The sequence below is a fragment of the Petromyzon marinus genome, chromosome 77, assembly GCF_048934315.1.
Source record: "Petromyzon marinus isolate PM22_M1 ecotype Great Lakes invasive population chromosome 77, UKy_Petmar_22M1.pri1.0, whole genome shotgun sequence".
Taxonomy (NCBI): Eukaryota; Metazoa; Chordata; class Hyperoartia; order Petromyzontiformes; family Petromyzontidae; genus Petromyzon; species Petromyzon marinus.
This window is the reverse complement of record NC_133743.1, coordinates 247,862-249,977: the sequence shown is the minus strand read 5'-3', so window position 1 is coordinate 249,977 and position 2,116 is coordinate 247,862. Positions and strand designations below refer to the sequence as shown.

General features: G+C 54.7%; 1 protein-coding gene across 1 annotated transcript; it reads right to left on the bottom strand.

Moving 5' to 3' along the window:
• On the bottom strand, positions 1-1,644 carry LOC142907298 (carbonic anhydrase 4-like). The gene is made up of 2 exons (XM_076056626.1): positions 1,480-1,644; positions 1-331 (listed from the first exon to the last, which is right to left on the bottom strand). Exons 1-2 carry the CDS (start codon positions 1,633-1,635, stop codon positions 17-19), a joined length of 471 nt encoding a protein of 156 aa, XP_075912741.1. The 5' UTR covers positions 1,636-1,644; the 3' UTR covers positions 1-16.
• Positions 1,645-2,116: the final 472 nt, after the last annotated feature.

Here is a 2,116-nt window from a genome sequence, read left to right as displayed (position 1 = left end):
CCCCCACCCCCCACCTCTACAGGTGAGCGCCGGCTGCCCAGGTGAGCAGCGATGCGAGGATGAGCAGGGAGGTGGTGAGGCCGGGCAACGGAGGGTGTTGGCCGGGCGCTGCAGCTGTGGGCGATGCTGTGGCCGGCGAGAGGGTGGTGGCGTTGGTGGTGGCGTTGGTGGAGGCGGTGGTGGTGGCGTTGGTGGAGGCGGTGGTGGTGGCGTTGGCGGTCCCCGTGTAGTAGACGGCACGGCTGCCCAGGTTCTGGACGGGGCGGAAGTTGTTGACCAGCGGCTCCTTCCCCTCGGCGTCGTAGTACAAGAGGGTGCGGAACAGATCCAGCTGTGGGGCGGTGCGGGCAGGTGAGAAGTTCGGGCAGCGGTTTACCACACAACAACAACAACAACCGCCAGTCGCCACTAAGTGGCGGTGACGTCACCACAACGCTTGTGCCAGGCTAGGTGCACCTTCAGGCCACGTCAAGTGTCGAACACCCGCTGGCAGGAAGTCAAGGGTCAAGGGGCAGACCCGGGTGCCACGGGTCGACTGACTGAGATGACCGAGATGGCTGGCTGATGCACCACCTGTGCCCCCTACTGTGCCGACCTGCTGTGCTTTAGCCACCCGGCGCTCCGCTCGTTGTTGTGAGCGTCGCTCCTCCGCCCTCCGTTGTTGTTGGAGGGCGACTACCTCCAACTGCCCAGTAGCGTCCTTCACGAGTCTCCTCCACAGAGGCCGATCTTGACACCGCTGGTACCGGTCATTGGCAAGTCCACTCAGCTCCACGTCCTCCTGTACCACATCACTCCATCTCTTCTCTAGCCTGTGCCGCGCGAGTTTAGCCCCCTCGATCCGGCCGAACAAAAGCTGTTTGGGCATGCGGTGGCTGGGCATGCGGGCTACATGACCCAGCCATCGCAGCCTTGCCCGCCGGAGGAGCTCACCGATGGGACCTTGCCCAGATCTTTCAAGGGATTTGTGAGCTCCTCACACAATCCAGTCTGGTTAAACCTAGGATGGATCGTAGGCAGGCCAGCCTAAATGTTTCTAACCGGCGACGATGTTCCATTAGGGGGGGGTCCACGTTTCGCAAGCGTAGAGAAGGGAGGGAACGACCGTGGCCGAGAAGACCCGAAGCTTAGTGTGGAGCGACAGACCAGGTAGCTTCCACACAGCGTTACGCAACCGATGAAAAGATATTGGCGCTCGACTGATTCGGAGTGGGACCTCTGCTGTTAAACTGGAGCCGGTCCAGGACCACATACACACACACTAACACACACACTAACACACACACACACTAACACACACTAACACACACACTAACACACACTAACACACACACACACTAACACACACACACTAACACACACACACTAACACACACACACTAACACACACACACACTAACACACACACACACACTAACACACACACTAACACACACACTAACACACACACTAACACACACACTAACACACACTCCACACCTGTGCCTGCCCCAGAAAGAGTGGCGCCTGGAAGACGCTCCAGATCACCGACTCGTCGCAAGTGGGCGTCGTGAGGGAGCCGCTGTATCGGTAGAAGGGCCCGGCAATCGACGATTCGAGCGCTCCGGGGACAAACGACTGCAGGCTCGGGGCCATCACGCTGCTGTTCGTGCCTAGGTCGGGGGGGGGGGGGGGGGGTGGAGCAATCAGATCGGGGCAAAATTCGTGTGAATGAATAATAGCGAGTGATCAATAATCATTTTTCGTGATGATTAATAATACGCGTGTTGTTGATCAATAATGATGAATGACTATTAATAATTACTGAATAATGATTTATATTGTTGATGAATAATACGTATTGTGAGTACATATTAATAAACAATTACTATGAATACTTAATAAATAATCAATATTTACTGAAATTGTTGATAACTAATAATTATTAATAAATACACACACAGTACACACACACAGTACGCACACACAGTACACACGCACACAGTACACACACACAGTACACACACACACAGTACACACTACACACACACAGTACACACACACACAGTACACACACACAGTACACACACACAGGTAGACACACACAACAACAACAACAACCGCCATTCGCCACTAA